We start from the raw sequence: 20,980 nt of genomic DNA on the forward strand, positions 1-20,980 counted from the left end.
CTGTATTGTTGATTGTGTTAATACTTCTGGAACACTGTAGATTTGGACATTGGGGGAAAACAGCTAGTTAGGGTTAGGGTTAGGGGTTAGGGTAAAGGTTAGGGTAAGGGTTAGAGTTAGGCTTAGGGTAATGGTTAGGGTTAGGGTAAAGGTTAGGGTAAGGGTTAGGGTTAGGGTAAAGGTTAGGGTAAGTGTTAGGGTTAGGGTAAGGGTTAGGGTAAAGGTTAGGGTTAGGGTAAAGGTTAGGGTTAGGGTAAGGGTTAGGTTTAGGGTAAGGGTTAGGGTTAGGGTTATAGGGTTAACCCTACATACTCCTCCACTTTGGAGACAGACCAGGAGGCGACATGGACTACATCTTTTGGACTACATGCATGATAGTGGTCTCTTTATAAAGAAGACCCTTTGAAGTTTGTTTTCTAAATGAAAACATTAATCAAAATGAAAAAGAAAAAAGTGAGAGAAGTTTAATTTTATAATAATTACAATGTGCTGTACTGAACTCTTTCTTCATTTGTATATAAATATATAAAAGCTGATCTACAGCAAGACAGAGAAGCTACGAAAGCAAAGGCACAAGTCTGACGAGTTATCACAAAAACAGACATATAAATGGTAAAAGTGGTCTTTATGTTGAAGCGTAAGATTAAGATCTTTCAATTGATGTGGTTTTTTAATAATAAAGATTTAATAATGTTTGTAAATGTATGCTGTGAATGACAGTACACATAGGAAGGGGTCAGCGTTGACGTCCTGTGTCACAACAGGTTCTAAAGATAAAAGTATTGTGAGCTCTGTGAATAAAGAGAGCAGGACTCAGTCTCCTCCTGAGGGATTAATCAGAGATAACGACGTGGCTGTGTTTAAACACAACAAGTGTTAATGAGCCTCGTCATTGTCCTGAGTCCATTGTCCACTTCAGACCATTCAAAGAGAACAACATCTCATTTTGGATCGTTAATAATCATGAGATTAACAGTCTTATGTGGAACATGTGACTGAATTGAATTTCATTTTATTTTCAGGACCCATTCAAATATTTTAGTTGTTACAGTTTAATAAAGACTTTTAAACAGCAATAAGGACAAATATTATTTAAAAAGCTGTAACATCATTATCACAGTAATATCAAATTATAAATGTACATGTAATAGAGGACACTAATGCATTTAGGAGAATCTGGACTCAACAATAACAATAGGATCCTGGAAGATCTTTTAATGGTTCTTTGGATTGTCTCAGGTGCAGAACACTCCTCAAGGAACCTTACAGAAAACTCTGGAAACATACATTTAAACTCAGAGTTCTCTGAGTATAAACAGTGCAAATAAAGCAGACTACACACTTATTAGGGACAAAAAGTTCTATCTAACACCCTAAAGGGTCCTTCTAGATCCTTAGAGAAATCTTTACTAGAAGGAACCCACTGTAGAACCCTATAAAAGAGAGTTTCATTTTCAGGTTCCACATAGACACGTAGAACAGGTTAAACTTCCTGGGCAGTTTTTTTTCCATCATGTGCCAGAATATGACCGGTCCTTCTTTAATTTTTCAGCAAATTGGCTCATTGGTTCTACAGCAGACATGTCATGAAAACCTCAGGAACTTCAGAGGAACGTCGCTGATGTAGCACGCTTGTCTCAGCTGAAGTTCTAACACAACAAAGTCCCGTTACTTTCTGTAAAAATGTTCATGTTGGTCAAAGCAGCTGTGTGTCTTCTAAGTCGGTTCTTGTGTGTTCCGAGTCGTCCTCTGAATCTTGGACTAGGAGAGTGTGAAGATCTTGGAGGTCCAGATTCTGATGTTCCTGTAGCTCTGTTCTGGAAAAGCATTGATTTGAAAGATGAAGATGTCCCGCTTTTGCCCATTGAACATTTGCGATGGAGTGAGGCTGAGCTTCTCCTCAACCATGAGGTGATTCCTGAACACTCTGCCATGGTATGTTTCGACATTTCTCCTCGTGCTCGCTTCAAAACGATCTCCTCACATTGGGGATTCTCTAAACGAGCAGGAAAAGAAGTTAGGGGCATGAATGCCTGCATGGTGGTGGGAGAGTCTGGACGGGAGCGGGTGCATTCAGAAGCTCTCCTCTGTCCATGAACAAAATCCGATCTTGGCAAGGAACTGGTCTTGGAGATAAAAGTTCCTGGAGAACATCTCTCCTTCTTCCTGTTGTGCTCTGGGCTCTGTGGCGCATAGAGCGGGCTCTGCAAGGCCACAGCATGGAGTGGACTAGGATAACGATAAACTTCTGAGCCTTGAAGACTTCTCAGATCAGATCTGTAGGACGGTTCCAGGACAATTTGCGGCTGCAGGATGTCGGAGATATCAGGCCAGTGGGAATCAGGGTACAGATCCACCACAGATAATAATCCAGCTTCAGGAACCACAAGTTGTGAAAAGCCTGGGTTCATGGTATCACCTTTCCTCGTTTGTTCCTGTTTGTTTTTTAATAAACAAGACCTCCATAAGGAGTTTGTATAAAGTTCACGTCCGTAACCTGCTGAACTGTCAGTGCTCTGGTGACTTAACGAAGCCAAAGAAGTGGAAAGAGAACTTATGGCATCATTTTGACTCTCGCAGAATCCAGAGCTCACCCTTGACCGCCTATCTTCACTTTCATGACTGTGGAGATCTTGTAGATCTTCAGATGAGTGATGTGCATCCATTCTTCTCGAGTCCAGAAACGTTCTGGAATTTCCAACATCTGTGAGGTTCTTGTGAGAGAGACTACGTTTGAGTTTCAGCCTAAAAAAACTCTCTTCCACCCAATACCGATATCGTCCTTGTTGCGATGTTATTAGATCATCTAAGTGACCAGGACTCTCTTGTTTCTCCAGCGCCACCTCCACCATCTCTTTGTGCCTCACTCTTAAAACTTCAAGCTCCAGAAGTCCAGCAAGAGTCGCACGGAAGCGTCCACGGATTCGTTTTCTACTCATTCCTGTCCATATCTCTTCAGCTGAGACCTCCATGACCAGCTGTAGTGTGGTTCTTGGTTAAATGTAAAAAAGCCAACTTCTCTGTATTTATGGAGACATCTTCCATCCACAGAGCTCTCACACCATTCTTCTCACTCCTGAGCTGTTAAAGTTGTTGATGAGATTTCCACTCTGATCAACATGATGAAAGACCAAATGAACCCTCAGCTCTGTGTGAAGACTCCTCTTAGGAGAAGTTAACACCTAGCTGAACATTTTCACACCAAGAGATTCTTCAGGACAATCATCAGAGATCAAAAGGCAATTTCATTTGATTATTTCAAAGTAAATTAGTGCAAATCTTGTTAAAAACAAATCTTGTTTTATGCGTGATGACTTGCAATCTAAAGTCAATAGAAATTCAGACTAAAGATGAAAACCCTTTGAAGTCTGTAGCAGGAACCTCGAGGAACCATGAACCAGAACAATTTTCCTTTTCTTTCTTGTAGATGTCTGTGCCACATTTAATAGTACTGCTAAAGAAATCTAATCTAATATTTAGATAGCGTCATGTCTCGAACTCGAGAGCTGCATCATCACTCAGGAAAACTTTTTAAAATAAGATGTGAAACAATAAGGAGCAATAAAGGGACAAAATTAAATATAAAAAAAGGATATTAAACCAGAAAACCATGACTGCCAAAAAATATTCTAATACTTTTTCTTTTATAGCATTGTGGATTTTTATAAAGTAATATTAAACTGTTATTTCTTTCTCATAAAATTGTTCTTCATTAAAAGATTAAGTCATAAAATTCAGTAAGAGACAAACTTCATAATAAATTCCTAAAATTCTCTTTTCGTTTAAGGTCATATACAATATACAAAATCAATGTTCAAATTTTGTTCATTCACCAAACTTTAATCCTAACTACAGCTCACAGACCGTGTGTTTACTGTTTGTATTAAAAAAGTTAAATACTTTGGCTTGAATGGATAAAAAGGAGAACTTTAATATCGTTCATCTAAATGTCCAAGTCACAGATCTGGTACGTCTGTTATGTACAGTGCTCCTCACCTTATTTTACACTAAAATGTAGATTTTTTTTTTTTATTGGAAAAAATACAGCACATTCAGGTTTAACGTAAATCGTCCATTTATTAACAAATAATCATCAAACTCGATATAAAGCCTGAGATTTGCTCCATCCTCCTCCCGCACGATTGCTTCACTCGTCCGTCTCAGACTCGTCGTCCTGACTGATCTGGAAGTATCTCAGCTCGTACGTCTCTTTATCGGACGCCACCACACGCAGCCAGTCTCGCAGGTTATTCTTCTTCAGGTATTTCTTGGTGAGATATTTCAGATACCTGAAGGAAAAAAAATACGTTCACATTCAGACAGATTCAAGTATAAACTCCTCAATTAATTATCATTAAATCTAAATCTTCAGAAACATGTTTTTTTTTTTTTAATGGATGCTTGAGTGCAAAATTTTGTGCACCCCATGATAAAACAAAAACAATAGCTAACTTTACAGTAACACACTTGATGTGTTTGGTTTTATAAACAACAAAAATGGCCAAATAGGACATGTTAAGAGCTGTCTAAACTCTTTTCCATCCTCTGAACAGCTTCTCGAGCCTTGGTGTTTACTGGATTCTTTCCACCCACGCACACACACACCTCTAACTTCTGGTAATTATATATTTCTTTGTTGGTAGGTCCATACACGCATTCAAAAACCATCATGGGGGTACAAACGTTTACAATTAACAGAAGCATTACCTCTGCTCTGATTCTTCATCACTCTCACCTCTTTGAGAATTGTTTTTCTGATGAGACGCTGATCCTGTTCCTCTGCCGAGCGATCTGCACCATGTTACCCAGATTTCCAGTTTTGCCGTTAACCTTCACCTTCTCTCTGAGGAACGTCTCCTGTTAGTGACACAACAACATGACACACACTAGGGAAGAGAACCCTAGCTATTACACTAGGGAAGAGAACCCTAGTTAACCCACAGTATTAGTGATGCAAGAGCCTGAAATCATGTCAACATTTACCACAGTTATATTCAAACGCTTCAATATTTAACACTCAAACACCAATCATCCTTACAAAGTTGGCCGAGTCGAGGATGCCATCCTCCACAGGGTGCGTGCAGTCCAACGTGAACTTCCATGCAGCTCCTTTCCTGTTCTTTTTCGATACAGGTGGTCTTTTCTGGAAAAACATTACAAAGAAATGAAACTTAACTGCTTTACAAAAAAAACACTTCAGACATTTCAATCTAATCTTTTTGTCTTCTAAGAAAAACCAGACGAGTGTCATCAAAATCATTAAAAAAAAAAAATCTCGTCACATTCATCTTTTCATTGTGTTAAACTTTACTTCATGACTGAACTGTGAAGCAGAGCTGACGCCATTAATGAGAAATGCATTAGATAAACATTAATGACATTAAAATGTTGATCATTTTATAATATTTTGTGCTTAGGACTCATGTCTGAATAAATAGTTACATATTTATTTACGTTCACATGATATTTACGCTCTTATGTCAGTTTACATTCTGATATTTTTGCTCAGGATTCATTTCTGCATGTTTACATCTGCTCAGGTTTTTAGGTTTATTCGAGTTTTGTACCAATCATAATCACCAATAATGTTTATTACACCAAAACCTTTACTTTTACTCACTTGCTGAATCTTACTGAAAGCTGCTACTTCAATTTTTCTCATAAAATATGAAATTTAAAAAATGTATAATAAAAACGACATCAAGGAGTTTTTTGGTTTGTTACACACATATTATATATATTATGTGCATTATATATGTGTTAGTTCAGTGTAAATACTCATATTTTGGATATTAAATATATTTCTTTTCCATGTGAAATCATTTAAAGTCACGGAGAAAGGAAATCAAACTAAACCGCGAGACATTCCTATTTTCCTTAATATAACATTATTATTAGATTAACTTACAGTAAGTGCTTTTAACTACTTTATTATTATGAATAATAATTATGGATATTATGGATCTGATGAATCCGGTCTCTTCATTGCACGTGGCTTATCTCGAAGCAACGTGTCGAAATGAAATACCGTCGCTTCCCGATGTCGTAATTAAACTACAAATAAATGTTTACTGACAAATATCTAACACAAAGCACCGCTGTAACTACAAAACCGCCAATAATATATTACTAAATAAAAGGGGTTTGGGTAAAAGCGGTTTCAGAGCACATACATACCGACGCCATGTTGAAGCCAGCGCGTTGAAAAGGAAGTGACGACAATGCGCATGCGCTTTCGCTGACAGAGACAGGCGGCAGAATCCCCGCCCCCTTTATTAAAATTCCATTTATATTATGAACCATACAATATGTAAAAATAATTTACAGTTTAACTTCATTTGACTATTTAATTTCTATTTAAATCATTAAATCCTACATGTTTTTGTCTTCTGTAGTAGATTTTATTTTTAAGTGCTAACTTTTAGAACAAAAATGATGAAGACAAATAAACTTTATTCTAATGAATACATTTAGTGCCTTTGGCTTCACAGATTCCATTATTATATTACAAGAAACATCTTTAAAAAACCTTAAACTTACAGCTTTACCTCTGACTGTTACACAGCACTGACACTGGAGACTCCTTCCATACATGTTACATAAATTTTGATATGCAGCTGCACTATCGTCAGAGCTGCTGTTATAAATAATTAATCACCTTCTGACCAATCGCAATCCAGAACCCAGTAGCAGTGTGGTGTGAATGTTCAGGTTCTTTTACAGTCAGTGGGATGAAACCTGCCTCACTGCTGCCGCCTATCGCGTGCCCTAAACACTGCAGAATTACACAATGATTTTAGACAAAGGGATTGTGAACAGGACCTGTATGTTCTGCATATAGACATTTAACTTCATATAAACTGCACAATTATTAACATGAATTAACGATCATTTAATTTGTATAGTTATTTGACACAGTCACAGTGCTATTCTGTTCATTTTATTACATTAAAACTGCTTTCTAATGCACTCCTTCACACTTCTAGTTTTTTTCATGCAGACTTTAATGTCTTTCCTCTTCCAGTAAAGTCCAGATCAGAGCATGATGTTTAGGTGGAAAAACACTTGAATTTCTGTCTGAATGATGACTCACATTTCCTCGAACTGATTTTATTCCATGTTAAATATAAGCCAGATCAGTCCGAGCAGATGAAACCAGAAAATGCCTAACTATAAAGTCCACAAAGCGTGGGGCTGAGCTATTACAGCACCATGACTCATCTTTCCAGCAGTGTGTGAGAGCAGAGTGGAGAAAACACACACACACACACACACACACACACACACACACACACACACACACACACACACACACACACACACACACACACACACACACACACAGTCTCTCTCTCTCAGGAATAAAGTGCTTACTGCAGGTTTTTATGTCTCACACATACCTGGCTCAATCCTATATTCATACATCATACACCTGAGTTAGACTGAAAATAGAAACAAAACAAATTCTAATTAATAAAGAAATCACAAATGTTTGAAACATGCAACTTTTAAAAAAAATTTTTTTTAAAAATCCTTTTTATACTTTATATTTTCAGTTAAATTGTTATGAGCTCCTTTCCTGACTGATTCGTTTCTCTGGTGTTACTTGAGGTCATAAAAAAAGAAAATCAGCAATTTTCTTCAAATAATTTTTTATTTCCGATCGTAAACCCTTTCCTGAGCAGATAAGCATGGCAGATTATCCGTCTCACTGGGTAGAAACTAGAACGACAGAATTGGTTAATTAATTATCTCATTGTGATTCCTAATGAAGACAGAAATCACACTTTTTCATTTTTAATGGGCATAGATAACTAGAAAAAAAGTTAAAATAATATTAATATTAAATATAGTGATATACAGTTAGGTCCAGAAGTATTTGGACAGGGACAATTTCTGTAATGTTGCCTCTCTACACCTCCATAATGGATTTGAAAGTAGGCAATCAGGACGTGATTGAAACATCAACTTCAAGCTTTAATTCAACGAGTTTAACAAAAATATTATATTAACCATTTAGGAATTACAGCCGGGTTTTTTTTTTACAGAGTCCCTCCATTTTCACAGGCTCAAAAGTAATTTCACAAACTATCGATCATAAATATTAGGATTATTTTTAATACTTGGATGCAAATCCTTTACAGTCAGTGACGTCCATGGGTTCCAGACTTCAGGACGTCACTGACTGTAAAGGATTTGCATCCAAGTATTAAAAATAATCCTAATATTTATGATCGATAGTTTGCTGATTAATGCTGATGTTTTGCCAGGTCTTTACTGCAGCTGTCTTCAGTCGCTGCTGGTTTGTGGGTGTTTCTGCCTTCAGTCTTATCTTCAGTAAGTGAAAAGCAGCTCGATTGGGTCGAGGTCATCGGACATTTCAGAACATTTCATTTCTTTACATTAAGAAGCTCCTGAGTTGCTTTCGCGGTGCGTTTTGGGTCGTTATCCGTCTGAACAGTGAAGCTCCGTGCCTCAGTTCTGCAGCATTTGACTGAATCTGAGCAGAAATGAAAGCTCTATACACTTCAGACTTCATCCTTTTCCTTCTCTCAGCACTCACATCATCAATAAACACCAGTGACTCAGTTCCCCTGACAGACATACATCCCCACGCCATAACACTTCCTCCACCATGTCTGACAGAGGATGTGGGATGCTGTGGATCAGGAGTTCTTCCTGTCCTTCTCCTTTCTGGTACAAGTTCATCTCATATCAGAACTGGGCAGGCTTATTTATTTATTTATTTAGTAAGTCTGATCGGGCTTTTCTGTTCTTCAGTGTTACCAGAGGTTTGCATCTCAAGGTAGAGCTCCTGTATTTACGTTCATGAAGACATCTCGATTGCAGGCTTTGACTAAGATATGCCTTCCTCCTCCAGAATGTTCTCGTCTTGGCTAGATGTTGTGAAAGGTCCTCACCAGGGCATTCCTTCTTTTTAAGAATGTACCATATTGTTGATTTGGCCACTCAAAGTTTCTGCTGTCTCTGTGACAGGTCTATTTTGTTTTTTTCAGCCTAATGATGGTCTCCTTCAGTTGCTGTGACATCTCTTTAGACCACGTATTGAGAGTTCTCATGAACAGATACCAAATTCAAACTAAACACTTGGGATCAAGTTCAGACCTTTTCTCTCCTTTGTTATAAAATAACAAGGAAACATGACACACCTGTCCATAAACCTGCCAATCAGCCTTATCAACCTAATGAGTAAAAAAAGTCTGTAATTTCTAACCAGCTAAAGCTGTATTTTTATTAAAAACTTTAATTAAAACTAAAAGTTGAGACTTCAATCACATCATGATTACTTCACTTCAAATCCATTGTGGTGGTGTAGAGGCAACATTACAAATATTGTTACTGTCCAAATACTTACAGAACTTCAACAAAAGGTGCGACACTAACACACCTGAACTGTGACTCTCACTCATGATCCTGTGAACAATACGAAAATTTTTTTGCTGCACTTTCTTCCTTGAGACTCTTGTATGAAGTTCACTATTTGCTCCAGGTTCCATTTTAACACTTATATTTTCTGCAGTTAAATACACCTTTGAAACTATAAAGAATTCAAAAGTTTAACAATAGAAGCCAAAAAGGTTTAAACACTTTGAGACAAAAACCTAATTTAGAACCTGAAAGCTTTCAGACCTTTAAAACAAGAACAAAAATATATATACTCATTTCCCCTCTACAGTGAACTAACTCATTAACCAGAGAGGTTTTTTAAAACTTCTTCCCCCACACCACTATAAAGTAGTTTCACTACATTCTGGCTTTTAAAACCACTATTATAATTATTTACTGTGACGGAGATGAAGCAAACAAAAGCATTTCCACGACACACACCAAGTCAAACACGGAAACCCCATAAACATCCTTCAACACGAGACACCAACAGGCTTCAACACTTTATTTAAGGTTGTCTGACAGCCAGAACCAGGCTGCTATTGCGTTACAGAGGTACTCGCACATGGCCCTCACACCCTTCTGTCCAAGTCACAATAGAGACCGGCAGTTAGAAATTCCAATGACGTTTATTTCTGTCTTAGTGATTTTACTAAAAAACAAAAACAACAAAAAAAAAATTAATAAAAAACCTAAAGAATGTGTTTCCAGTAGTGCTCAAAGTACTACAAAGTGCGAACTACCAGGACACTCATCTCACTTTGGGTAAAGGCATCAACCAAGAGAACTGACCTTAGTGCGGATACAGGACAAGACAAGTTTAAAAATAAAATGGGAGGGGGTATGGCACCCTTAAGGCAGTGAAGGGAAATAAAAATTCATGTGAGTGTCAGTGAAGGCCGTTTCTTCCCCTTCTTTAAAATGCATTGCGTGTATGTTCCACTGAAAGGCATCAATTCTGCAAAGTAATCATGTTATGTTATGTTGTGTGTGTATACATTTATTTATTTATACGCGTGTATGGCAAATGGATCCCGTTTTAACATTCAGGAATGTAACGGCCAGACCAACATCATGATCGCAAAACAGTGGAATGAAAAAATATTTAATCATAACCTAAAAGAACCTAAAAAAATAATCTGATCCAAAAGAATGCCAAAACAATAAGCTAATGAAATGAAGTTGTTAAAAAAAGTCCAGAAGAGTAACTGGAAGGAGGAACAGGGATTAAAACAAACAAAAACACACCAAAAAAGACTAAGGAGTTGTGAGATGGTGTGTGAAGGCCAGAGCTTTGGTGAAGAAACAAAACCAAAAAGCAGGAGATCTTAATGTGGTGCATGTTGCAGCCTGAGCAGCCCAGTCTCTCTCTCTCTCTCTTTTTCGCTCTTCCTATTTGGTAAAGGCCTTGATGCCGACTGCGGCCTCTTCACCCATTGCTGAGAGCACGGTAATCTACACAACACACAGACAACCACAAATCAGAAATAAAAGAAAAGAAGAGACAGACTGGACACGTCAGTCAGAGTAGACACAGAGCGCATCAATAATTGATTATAATCACAGTATTTCTGTAGAAATGTTAACATGGGATCGTAAATATCGTCACTGCCATTTAAACTGTAAAGGAAATATCTGCAATCATGTTTACTGTTTGTAATTCATGGGTCTTTACCTTTGCTTAAAAACATACATTTAGAAAAACAAAAACAAACCCAAAACTTGCATTTTTTTTAAATATAAAAAGCCTCAAATGTCTTTAACTGCATCCTGGAGGAGAAAAGACTTTCAGAATTCAAACTTGAATTTATTTAATTAGAAGTCACAACTCCAGAATACTGAACTTTTTACAAAATGGCATGTTTAAACTTTACAGGCTTTAGAAGTTCAGTTTTCTTCCTAAATATTTAAGTGCTTTGTTCTGTGTAACAGGAGAAAGTTTAAAAACCAACAGATTTAGAAGTTTACTCTATTCAACATTAATTTGAAAGCAGAATTCTGTGTTTTACTGACCATCATGTCTTCACCAGCGCTGTGTTTGGATTCAATCTCCTTGCCCAGGTCACCCTCAGGAACACGGAGGTCCTCGCGCACATCACCGTTGTCCATCATGAGAGACAGGAAGCCCTCGTTAATGTCCACCAGCTGAGAAGGAAAAGAAATAATAATAAAAAAAAAAAAATAACAATAATAAAAAAAAAAAATTCAGGTTAGGTTCAATTACATGTTTGTGAAAAGAACTGCAAATATTATTTACTCATCAAAAGTATATAAAGGAATTACTTTGTTTTATATTAACATAACGGACCATGTCCTAGGAATACGGCACATTTTCGCCATGAAGCATCCCATAAAAAAAAATTATTTTTATTTAATATTTTTGTTAAAGATCTGAAACTACCCACTGAATGCCACAACAGATCTGCTTTCCACTTTTTCCTCTGCAGTGGTTGGAGGACGAGTAGTGTAGTTTTTAATGCCATGTCAGCATCTGTGGCTATTTTCATGGCAAAAATGGACTTACAAAAATTACAAGCGTTGCATAAATACAATAAAATAAATTCATATGATAAAAAAATACTAAAACCTTTTCTGGTAAAATCTTGTTAAACAAGTCCTTAAATTAGATTAGTACATAATGTTGTCTACTTTCAATTAAACAGTAGAACAGTCCAATAAAACATGTTTCTGCAAGGGCTGGAAAGTTAACTGTGAAAGGCTCAAATTAACCCAAACACAACAAACATCCAGTTTTTCCATCACACACACTCCAGTGCGCTGTAGAGTTCATATTAAAATCACCTGGAAGTCGTTTCTCTTTATGTTGGGCACATCCATGTTGTGGGTGGAGGGACAAATATCTTCATACTTCTTATTAGTGAAAATGTCGATCCCAACCAGGTGAACCTGCGCAGACGAGAACGGGATTAACGTTAAAACTCTACACAGAGCAAAGTGTTAGGGAACTGAGTCACTGGGCTGAGAGTGAATCAAATCAATATTCGTTGACGAAACAAACAATACTAAGACCAGGAGATAACGTAATACTGAAACTCTCATAACACACCTGAGATCTCACAGATGTCATGATCCCTTTTAAAAATATAACAAACATTACAATAACCAGCTTTGATTTGATTCATTCTACTGTATGAGCATTTTAAAACAAGTATAACATTTTAAGTGTTTAATTTTATTATTTTAAGGTTTTTCTAATTTTATTTGCAGGATGCATGCAAACCTATGCACACACATTGTAGAATTCACAACATGCATCACAAACGTTGAGATGTTGAGGACGCTCGTCACATCGTTTGCCCTGGTGCAATACATTAAATACACATTTCACCCTTTAAGAAATATTATAACATTAAAATCAGGATTAAATTCAAGTCTGCAGACGAGAATTCTCCCGAGATATTCTACCAGCCATGTTAAAGTTTACGCAAAAAGAAAGAAAGAAAGAAAAAAAAAAATCCTGTGCTATCAACACCTGTAGAAATATTTAATTACATACAGATGACTGCACCAAATCTGGGAGCACCCCGTGCTTATAAAACAGAACCACACCTGGGGTAACGATGCAGTAAACATTAAAACACAGATGTCCTTTCACAAATCTGTTTAACAGCCCTGATAGAAAGCGTGACCCGTTTCCTCACAGCCGCCATTTTTACTGCTGATCTGCTCAAAGTGTCTGAACTGCGTTTTTAATCACTGTTAGATTTTACACACCGTTCTACACCTATTAAATCTTTTAGGTCAAAAATGTTCAGCCTTTTTCTCTTTTCAGTCAATTAACTGATGTAAACGCCATACAAGTATAAAATTAGCTCAGAACACCACACCAATAGATTTGATTTCACAGGAATGACCTCAAAACATACGTCATTCACTGAGAAAACGAGGACGCCGCGTCAGCGCATCAATCACGCGGGAAAATCGAGACACGAGCCTCTTGGTGGGATAACGCACAGCTGTGTAAAAAATTAAACCCCAATGCAAACCATAAATATACACACGTTCGACATAACACACACAACAGCTTTAAAGAATTTTAAGGACACTGAATTCCCTGAAGATACCTTTAGTTGCGTTTGCACCTTACTATTTGGTTTAAACTTGAATGATGTGTGCATTAAAGATACTTCTAAAAGACAGTAAATATTTCATGAACATTATGTGTCAACGCTGCCGGACTCTGTATTAATGGTTAGATGATGAAGGCAACCAGAGCCAGACATTGTACAGGTACTGCAGCTGGAGGACAGTAGGATGCATTACATAGATTCATTTAAAAAAATCTGACTCGATATTACATCCTTTTAACACTGATGTAGCTCCACAAGACAGAATTTAGTCAACGTGTCAATAAAACTAAATATAGTGGGGGTGTGCCCCCCAAAAAACGACTCGGAACCTCCTCCAGACCTTAGCGTGGCCGTGCTTTCCGGTCTTGGAAGTGGACATCTCAACAATTTTGCAGGGACGATTCTTCAGGACCACGAAGCCGTTTTTGCGCAGGGCGCTGCACTGCTGCGGGTACGTCACAGAGGCCCCGGCGTCTCCACTGGTGAAATCAAGATCTGGATCTGCCATGGTGGGATCTAATCAAGTGGCACTGAAGAAAGAAAGAAGAGACTATGAACAGGATTCTATTGGGGTGGAAGTGGATTATAGAACAAAACAGGGTTAAGGCTGGGTGTAGCATGGGCTAGAAAAGGCAACACAAGTAACAAGTGCATCAGGAGCCAGAACAGTGGTGCAGATTCCATCAATACTGGTGCAGAAGTGTAATTTTGGGGCTGGAACCACAGTTCAGCAGTGAGAGCGGTGCTTCATTACACATGCATTTAATTAGTAAATGCAGACTAATATACTCAAAAACGCACAGTAAAATGATTAAAAAATAAATAAAATAATTGCACGAAACGGGGTGTCTCCCCAACACTGACCATCAGCTCGTGCCTAAGTTTGTACCGGGTTACGTCATCACAGCAAGCGGTTCCACAATGCTGCTTTAATTATCATCCACTCTCAATGACCACAACAAAAAATAATCATTTAAATCATTTACACAACGGTTTCAATGTAGACACACAACTCCAACATAAACTTCTAATATATAAAGTGAAATATTCAGGCTCGCGAACTTGCCGCATCATGGTGCTGCCTTTTCTCGCCCAGAGGCCGGCCGTTATAAAACACCACCTCCACAGCAACATTCAGGACATTGAACTCTTATTCTGCGTTATAAATGTTTCATTACATGTGTGGAAATGGAGATGATAAACCGGTGCATTTTGCAAACTTCAACTTTACTTCAGAACACCCGAGATATAAGGCCATATGAGGGTGCTAACTCCCTAGCTAACTCTTAACTAGCATTGAAAGAAAGGGGTTTGCTAAAATGTGCACACTACAATAACCTGGAACTTTCGTTAAATGTCGTTTAAACGTTTAAATGAAGACCTGTTTCAAGGTAAAGAGCTGTTCACGGGCGCGTACGTTCACTTACATTCAAACACACTGAAGTAATTTGCGTTTCTTCGCTAAATCTATCATCAGCTAGCTCGCTAATATAGCCAAACAACACTTTTCAACTACTTTGGGAAACATTTTAACCACATTAAACGACGCCATGAACGCTATAAACCCCGAAATGACATAAATCATCAACTTAAAACCCGCTTCAATGATACTGTGATTGTGACCTGAGCGCGCGGAAGGCCTCGTGCGTGCGGTATGTTAGCCACTTAGCTAACTTAGTTACTCCTCAAACAACTCGGGGATAAACACCGCGTTTTTCTTTTTATACACTTTTACAAATTTCAAAAGCGACGCGTTGTTTTCGGTACCGAATTCCACTCGTCAACAGACCGAGTGACACTTTAAACGGTTATATTAAATAAATTTCACAGGTTTTTCCCACAAGAGAAAGGCACGCGCCATGCAATACTTACTTCCAAGAAAAAAAAGGAATGTCAGCGCGCATGCGCGCCCAATTTTACTGCAGCACCCGTATAGTGGGCGGGGCCACACACACACACACACACACACGCACACACACACACACACAACCGCAGCGTGCCCCCAAACAGGTGGAGAAACAGCGCCTCCTCTGGTCAGATAACAGACACACAGGCTGTATGGCTAAAAAACAACAACCCCAAAACAGTCAACTTTCTAATTGCGACAACTTGTGCACTAAAAATGTCAAAACAGTTCATTCTGTTCAATAAAGTGTTCTTCAGTGTAATAAACATTCTGTCGAGAATTTTTAAATAAAGTAAAAGCAAAAAAAAAAACAACAACAGTACTTTAGACACTACTTTGCTTAAATTTAGTTCAAATAAACCAGTACCTTATTTAGTTAATGTTAAACTAGCTAAGATTAATCATTACCTTATTTAATTAATGTTAGCTAGTTAAGATTAAACATTACCTTATTTAATTAATGTTAGCTAGCTAAGATTAAACATTACCTAATTTAATTAATGTTAGCTAGCTAAGATTAAACATTACCTTATTTAGTTAATGTTAGCTAGCTAAGATTAAACATTACCTTATTTAGTTAATGTTAGCTAGCTAAGATTAAACATTACCTAATTTAATTAATGTTAGCTAGCTAAGATTAAACATTACCTTATTTAGTTAATGTTAGCTAGCTAAGATTAAACATTACCTTATTTAGTTAATGTTAGCTAGCTTGCTTTTGTGTTATATTAAACATTCTTTGGGATTTAAAATGTTATTTTAAAATAACGCAGGATTAGTTAGAAACTAAGTTTAATGTATAAACATCTGTGAATAAGTAAGTAAATGAATAAACAAACAAATAAATAAATTACAGCACGCATGTCATTTGATACATCGATTTATTAAAAAACAGCAAAGTTCTAATGCTTTATGTTACATGGGAAAAAACTGTGAATATATTCGTGTATAATCTGCATCACTCAAAACCCGACATCCTGCATCCCGAATTCTGGACATCAACCATTTGAACATTTTGAACATTTTTTGTTCTACCAAATTCAGACAGAAATGAAATACCAGAAAAAATATTTTAACAAAAATCCTTGATACACTTTATTGCTAATAATCCTAGCTTCGACCTAACATGACAGAGTGTTAGGTTTATTTTTCATTTACATCAACATTGTTTCCTTTCAGGCTTGCCTTCAAATATAAATATGACGAGTGCTTTTCCCCAAAAAAAACAAACCAGGAAAAGGAAAATGTCACCATACAAAAAAGTATCAGTACATCATTTTGGCTATAATTCAGCATTGAATTTATAAAGAAAAAGGAAAAAAGTGTCAAACAGTACTGGGATAAAATGAGAAATAGGATAAAGTGATATTACATAAAGCACTGATATTAAACATCTCTGACATTCTAATATAGATTTCAGCACTTTCAGACCAACGAGCTAATCCAAAATACAGCTATAGAAAAAAAAAATCCCTTTGCAAAAAAATCCGTAATAATACTGTCGCTTCCAAACACAATGACAAACCAGAAGTGTACTGTACAAACCGATAAATAAATCCGATCAGAATAACAAATGTCAAGGGAGTCTGATGTGGAGTTTCACACACACGGGGTCTTTCTGTTAGATAATTATTCTATAATGAATCAGAACTCAATATTTTACGTTAAAATAAACAAAAAGGTGCTTTACATTAAACTAATAAAAGTCAGTATACTGGAAATGTAATGTACCAGGCACACATTAGACGAGATCAGACCTCAGACCCACTTCTGGGTTTCAATAGTGTTTTTTTTTTTTTTTTTTAAATCATCTTCATCTTCATCTTAACATTCGTGTTTTGGAAGCATTGAACAAATTATCATACAAAAAGTATTATGAAGTGAATAAACATGAATAGACTAAAAATTAAAGTAAAATATTGTAAAACTTGAGTAAGAAAGTAATAACAGTAGAAATAACAGCAGCCTGTAATTCTGTAAATAGAATTGCAATAAAATTTACATTAACAAATATTACTATAATATTGTTTGCATATAAATTCAAACTCCAGGCTATATGTCTCTTTAAAATTTATTTCATGAATATGATATTTCAGGATAATATATTTTTTTGTTGTTTTTAGTTGCCATAACAGCATTAAGCATGTTTGCTGAAATATCATTAAATAAGTTATAAAAATGGAAAATTGCTTGGAGCCAGGTTTGGAAGCATATAAATAATTGTTAAAATTCATAATTCTATTGTAATTGCATTTACAGAATTATATGCCAGTGTAATTTATTATACTGCTAATCAACTTTTATTCTGTAATTTTTTTACAAGATTTCTTTTTGCCTGATTCTAGAGCCAAATAGTTAAATAGCAGCTTTTTAAAAAAAAACTAAAATTTACTCAAAAAGTAAAGAATAAATCACTAAAACACACACTTGTTTAAAAAAAATGTAATCTAAATAGACGTGACATATTTTAGCTCTGCAACAGCCAGTTAATAACCAAATAAGAACTTTGCGTAATTTCACAAAAATAAGTGTGAAATTTAACAAGCTACTAAGAAACTCAATATCAAGTGACAGACTCAGTGATGAAAGCGATTCATTAAATTAAAATGTAAACAGAAGTAAGATGAAAAAGTGAAACGTGAACTTTTACGAATAATAAACGATTCGATGTTTTAATCTCGTGTTTTATGTTCGTGTGAAGGTAAAATCGAAGGTAAAATCCCAAATGTAAAAGGTGCAGACATGCATAAACACACACACACACACACACACACACACACACACACACACACACACACACTTGTGGTTTATTTATGAAATATAATGGGTCGTATAGGTGTAACGTTTAACCTGTAACCTGACCTGAAAATAAAAGTGCCCTTTAATCAGTTTTTCACACTTTTACACATTTTTACACTCTCAAAAACTCATCCTCCTGATTCTACTGGACCTTTTCTACTTTCTTCTATTTTTTTCTCCTGTTGACAGATTTCACATCCGGGTCACGGCACCAACAACTCAGTAATTCTGACAGAGTGATTTGTCTCTGAAAATGAGACAAATTAGAATTTTTATTCTGAATTAATACCCAGTTTGTGCTCTGTCACAGAAAACTAATCTATTTTCTGTGAGAAAATGTGAACATCACTGATAACAAAAGCAAATAATAATAAATATATCTTATTATCTTTTCATTTTTTTTACATTGCTTCAAGCCTTAATGCTCTTGTTTAAACTTTTAAAACAAACGAGTAATGCTTACTTTTTATACTTTTGACTTTTACTCTTTGCTTTAGTACACAGAGTTATCTAATTCCAAATCAGTCGTGTTTTTTATTTTACAGTGACTCAGAATCCATGTTTCATGTATGTTGTTAAAATATATAAAGACTTTGATTCAACTTTATTGTATTTGTTGATCTTTATGTTAAATATCTGAGATGAAGCAAAAGAATCGATTTCTTTTATGCACCATGATTCTCATAAATGATTCAACAGTTATGCACTAAACATGATAAAAACGCATCACTGGGGGGGAAAAAAAGCAAGTTTTGATCAATTTTTGTGTATTTGTTTTTGTTTCTCGCAAAATCCCCCCAAAAAGCAAAAATCGAGATGCATAAAGAATTCATTTATAATAAAAATTGTACTGAATTGAGATTCCTATGCCTTTTAATTCAAGCCTTGTCTGATTTATAGTGAATATTTTATTAATAATTACGTGATGTCATGATTGAATATAAACTTGTGATCGAATGACTGGAGGAAAGAAATGAGGTAGGTTTAGAGAAAGCTCAATGCACCAAACTCATTCCTTTGTTGTCACGCAATCCGAGAAAAAAACAAATCACATCTGCTTTGCGTGACCAATTTTATTAAAGGATTATTTTTTAAAAAACTCACATACACCTCTAACAGCTCTGAAAGTCACAGCTTCAGACTGGTGGGACTCTGTTCAGGTTTGAGCTAAAACCCCATCCATCCACACATCAAAACCGATCTCTCGTGCTCTTTATTGCACGTAAGCAACGACATCCAAAAAAGCTCAAATCCATCCCAGTGGATCGTTATGTAATAATGAAAAATGGAGCTTTATTTTCCCGACTGATTTCCCAAAATTCTGCTGTAACGTTCTGTATAAAACATCCACACATTCGGATTTGTCTTAACTATTGTGTGGTGTTTTTTTTTTTTCATATTAATGGATAATGAGGACACACACACACACACACACACACACACACGGAAGTACATTGAGAATATACAAACGATACATAAATCTTTGTACAGTTACAGTGTGATGAAATGCAATAACAAAGTGATCAAATAAGTTCATGAAAGACACACACACACACACACACACACACACACACACACACACCTCTCTACAGAATTGTTTTGTCCAACCAACAACAGTAAATTATTGTGTTGAAAGTGTCTAAACAGTTACATCATTTATTTTCTTGATTTTCTCACTGATCACTTCTTTCTCTGCTCTCTTCCAAAAATACGCTAGTCAAGATAAAAACGTGATCCCGCAGTAAGAGCCGTAGGAATTCTGGGTACAGGAGGTGGTTGTTCTTCTCTCGGCGGTCGGAGCTTTGTGTGGATGCGAGATGAACTTCGGCTCTCCGGAGCGGCACCTGGGCTCGATCTGATTTTATTGATTTATTTTCTAAAAGTATTTACTCTCAAAAGCGGCCCTGTGGTTCCGCACACTGTGGGTTCTTGTCGTTCCCTCCCACCCCATCACTTTTGAAAAACAGAATACGTCCACAGAGACAACGTAGGGGGGCGTGTGTTGGAGCCCGTGGGGGCAGGAGGGGTGTTGAGGGGGCAGGTGTGTGGGCGAGGTTTACCAGTTCATCATGGAATTTCTGTTCAAGGTCATGAAGAAAACTTGGCTACTGCCTCCTGATCGGACCGAGGCAAAGAAGACCTGCCAGGAAGAAAAAAAAAAAGAAGGTAAACAGATGAGTCTGTTACTCACTCAGGACTTTTTTAGAGTCTCATACTTTCAGAAAGTGTTTTTAAAAACCTCTTATCTCTACAGTGTTAACACTTTACACACTTTAACAACACGAATGTGGAGCCCAGAAAAAATCAGCTTAAACAGGTGCGTAACCCGACTCTGAATACCAGGAACTTTCCCTGCATGAACAGTGATGTAACTTCAGGACTTAAGTCACTGACTCTGTACAAAACCACAAAAAAAAAACGTTTCATTTAAAACCCACCTTGTCATTTCTCTCAGACAGAAACTTCAGTCGCTGAGCTCGCTTGTGCATGAAAACTCCGTCGAGGTGTCCCGTCTCCACGGAACGGATCTCAATGGCTTTCTCTCCCCATCCCATGATCTGGTTGGAGTGGATGTAGGCTGCATGAGAAACAGGAAGGAAACAGGACACAGGACATGGGACAGGACAGCGATGACTCTCAGAGCAATAAAAACAACACAGGATTGTGAGAAAAACCCCCCCCCGCTCCTTGACCACTTCTGACTGAGAACAGCAACCAGAAACCGAACCGGTACTGAGTGGAAAAACACCAGCTTGTTCATGACACCCAACACCAC

General features: G+C 36.8%; 3 protein-coding genes across 11 annotated transcripts in view; all 3 read right to left on the minus strand.

Moving 5' to 3' along the window:
* Positions 1-4,057: 4,057 nt before the first annotated feature.
* Positions 4,058-6,209, minus strand: rpl22l1 (ribosomal protein L22-like 1). Its single transcript, NM_001200754.2, is given in 4 exon segments — positions 4,058-4,289; positions 4,736-4,857; positions 5,039-5,143; positions 6,178-6,209. Coding segments are annotated over 4 exon segments (378 nt in total). The 5' UTR covers positions 6,187-6,209; the 3' UTR covers positions 4,058-4,147.
* Positions 6,210-9,898: 3,689 nt separating this feature from the next.
* On the minus strand, positions 9,899-15,390 carry eif5a (eukaryotic translation initiation factor 5A). Its single transcript, XM_017453707.2, has 5 exons — positions 15,372-15,390; positions 13,840-14,029; positions 12,211-12,315; positions 11,422-11,553; positions 9,899-10,863 (listed from the first exon to the last, which is right to left on the minus strand). The coding sequence occupies exons 2-5, from the start codon at positions 14,005-14,007 to the stop codon at positions 10,801-10,803; spliced, it is 468 nt and encodes a 155-aa protein (XP_017309196.1). The 5' UTR covers positions 14,008-14,029; positions 15,372-15,390; the 3' UTR covers positions 9,899-10,800.
* An 879-nt stretch (positions 15,391-16,269) lies between these two features.
* The window catches only part of tnikb (TRAF2 and NCK interacting kinase b), a 58,056-nt gene continuing 53,345 nt past the window's right edge, over positions 16,270-20,980 (minus strand). For all 9 annotated transcript variants that reach the window (XM_017453197.3, XM_017453195.3, XM_017453194.3 and 6 more), the window contains 2 exons: positions 20,643-20,782; positions 16,270-20,344 (listed from right to left, as the gene is read on the minus strand). In XM_017453197.3, the coding sequence (XP_017308686.1) occupies positions 20,669-20,782 (114 nt within the window). In that variant the 3' untranslated portion in view covers positions 16,270-20,344; positions 20,643-20,668. The remainder of the gene's footprint in view (positions 20,345-20,642; positions 20,783-20,980) is intronic.

This window comes from Ictalurus punctatus, chromosome 23 (assembly GCF_001660625.3).
Source record: "Ictalurus punctatus breed USDA103 chromosome 23, Coco_2.0, whole genome shotgun sequence".
Lineage (NCBI taxonomy): Eukaryota > Metazoa > Chordata > Actinopteri > Siluriformes > Ictaluridae > Ictalurus > Ictalurus punctatus.

Coding starts and splice junctions, on each gene's coding strand:
- eif5a (XM_017453707.2), bottom strand. CDS start 14,007: ATGGCAGATCCAGATCTTGATTTCACCAGTGGAGACGCCGGGGCCTCT. Junction 11,554..12,210: donor TAAAGAGAAACGACTTCCAG/GTGATTTTAATA, acceptor TTTCCTTCTCAG/CTGGTGGACATTAACGAGGG. Junction 10,864..11,421: donor GCGCTGGTGAAGACATGATG/GTCAGTAAAACA, acceptor TGTGTTGTGTAG/ATTACCGTGCTCTCAGCAAT.